Source organism: Austrofundulus limnaeus, unplaced genomic scaffold (genome assembly GCF_001266775.1).
Source record: "Austrofundulus limnaeus strain Quisiro unplaced genomic scaffold, Austrofundulus_limnaeus-1.0 Scaffold1706, whole genome shotgun sequence".
Classification (NCBI taxonomy): Eukaryota; Metazoa; Chordata; class Actinopteri; order Cyprinodontiformes; family Rivulidae; genus Austrofundulus; species Austrofundulus limnaeus.
In genome coordinates, this window is record NW_013954108.1 from 22,628 (window position 1) to 24,309 (window position 1,682).

The 1,682-nt window shown below is 42.5% G+C and overlaps 1 protein-coding gene across 1 annotated transcript in view; it reads right to left on the reverse strand.

The window, feature by feature from the left end:
• LOC106536155 (liprin-alpha-3) overlaps nt 1-1,682 on the reverse strand; it is a gene marked incomplete in the record, with an annotated part of 27,732 nt that overhangs the window by 12,567 nt on the left and 13,483 nt on the right. The window contains 2 exon segments of the mRNA XM_014033354.1: nt 520-651; nt 882-965. Of these exon segments, the coding sequence (XP_013888808.1) occupies nt 520-651; nt 882-965 (216 nt within the window).

Sequence of the window (1,682 nt, forward strand, 5' to 3'; positions counted from 1 at the left end):
CCTACATACATACATACATACATACATACATACATACATACATACATACATATACATACCTACATACATACATACATACATACATACATACATACATACATACATACATATACATACCTACATACATACATACATACATACATACATACATACATACATACATACATATACATACCTACATACATACATACATACATACATACATACATACATACATACATACATACATATACATACCTACATACATACATACATACATACATACATACATACATACATACATACATATATGTGTGTGTGAGTGTGTGTGTGTGTGAACACTTTTAATGTGGCAGTTTTATTACATACATATAGTGCTACATGGTCCTCTGGGAGCGTTAATAAAAAAATTGTGGCACCTTTCACCATTTCCATTGCCCAACCCTGATTTCGATGATGGGATATTTAAAATCTTCCTGATTTTTGTTTAAAAAAAAGGTACAACAGTTGGGGTATAGTTCAGTGGGCAGAGAGGGTCACCTTCTCCTCCAGGGCGGCCATCCTTTCCTTCAGATGGAGCTGCAGCCTCTCGTTGGACTCAGACAGCAGTTTGTCCACAGTGTCAGAGAGGCGCTTGTTGTGTTCATCATTCATCCTTTCCCTCTGTCTCGCCTGAGGGGGACACAGGAAGATGACTCAGAAAGAAAGATTTTTAAAAAGGCAGGGACGAGGGGGGAGGAAAGGGTGGGCGTGGGGGGAGTTAATGCCACAAGTTCTGAGAGTTTTGTTATCTGGATGTGCATGGCCAAATAGAGGGTTTTAGAAAATTAGCGTGCCTTTGTGTGGCGTAAAGCTCGACAGAAAGGAACGAGGGGGAGGATGGAAAATGGAGCGTGACTCACTCTCTGTAGCTCCTGGTTCTTCTCCTCCAGTTGTGCCTCCATCTGTCGCAGCCGCTCCTCAAAGTTGCCGTGACGCTCCTCCGCCTGAACGATGGGAGAGGAAAGCAGGTTGAGCGCGGCAGCCGTGTCGCAACACTTCCACAAATTAACACAAAGGGGGAAACTCCTGTTGGCCGAGTCGACTAATTGCTTACATGCCCGTACAAACGTTGTTTGCTTGTTTTCTTATGCGGCGTTATAGCGAGCCTGCCAGAACACGTCAGGCGAAACCGCGACCATTTGAGAGGTTTCACACACGGGGAGGARACGGAGTACATTTTATGGCATGGGTGAAAATTGTGTTTACAGGAATTTGTTAACATTTGTGGCGTGCGGTTCCTGACGTGTACGCTGAYGCCCAAGGATGGAGTTGTGCTGACTCGGCACCCTCGGCCGGGACGGCTGGAAKTATCGGCTTCAGCTTGATAAAATATTTGTCGTTTGGCATTGTGTGTTTTTCTGTCACTCATGCATGAAATCACAAACGTGTGCACATACAGTACGCTGCGCCTGCTACAAGCTGACCCACATTTATGTATGCAATTACATCTCTGTATATTTACTCTAAGTATTTTCATTTTTGGTTTATTATATAAACTAAAGGCCTAAAATAGGATTTGTTTCATTCGCTGCCTTTACAGGGTTCCTACAGTTTGAGTCAAGCTAAATTCAAGACTTTTTAAGACCTATTTAATGCCACTTGAAAGACTAATATCACAATAAACACAAATGGAAAAAACTCAGTTAGCGACAATTTTAGCC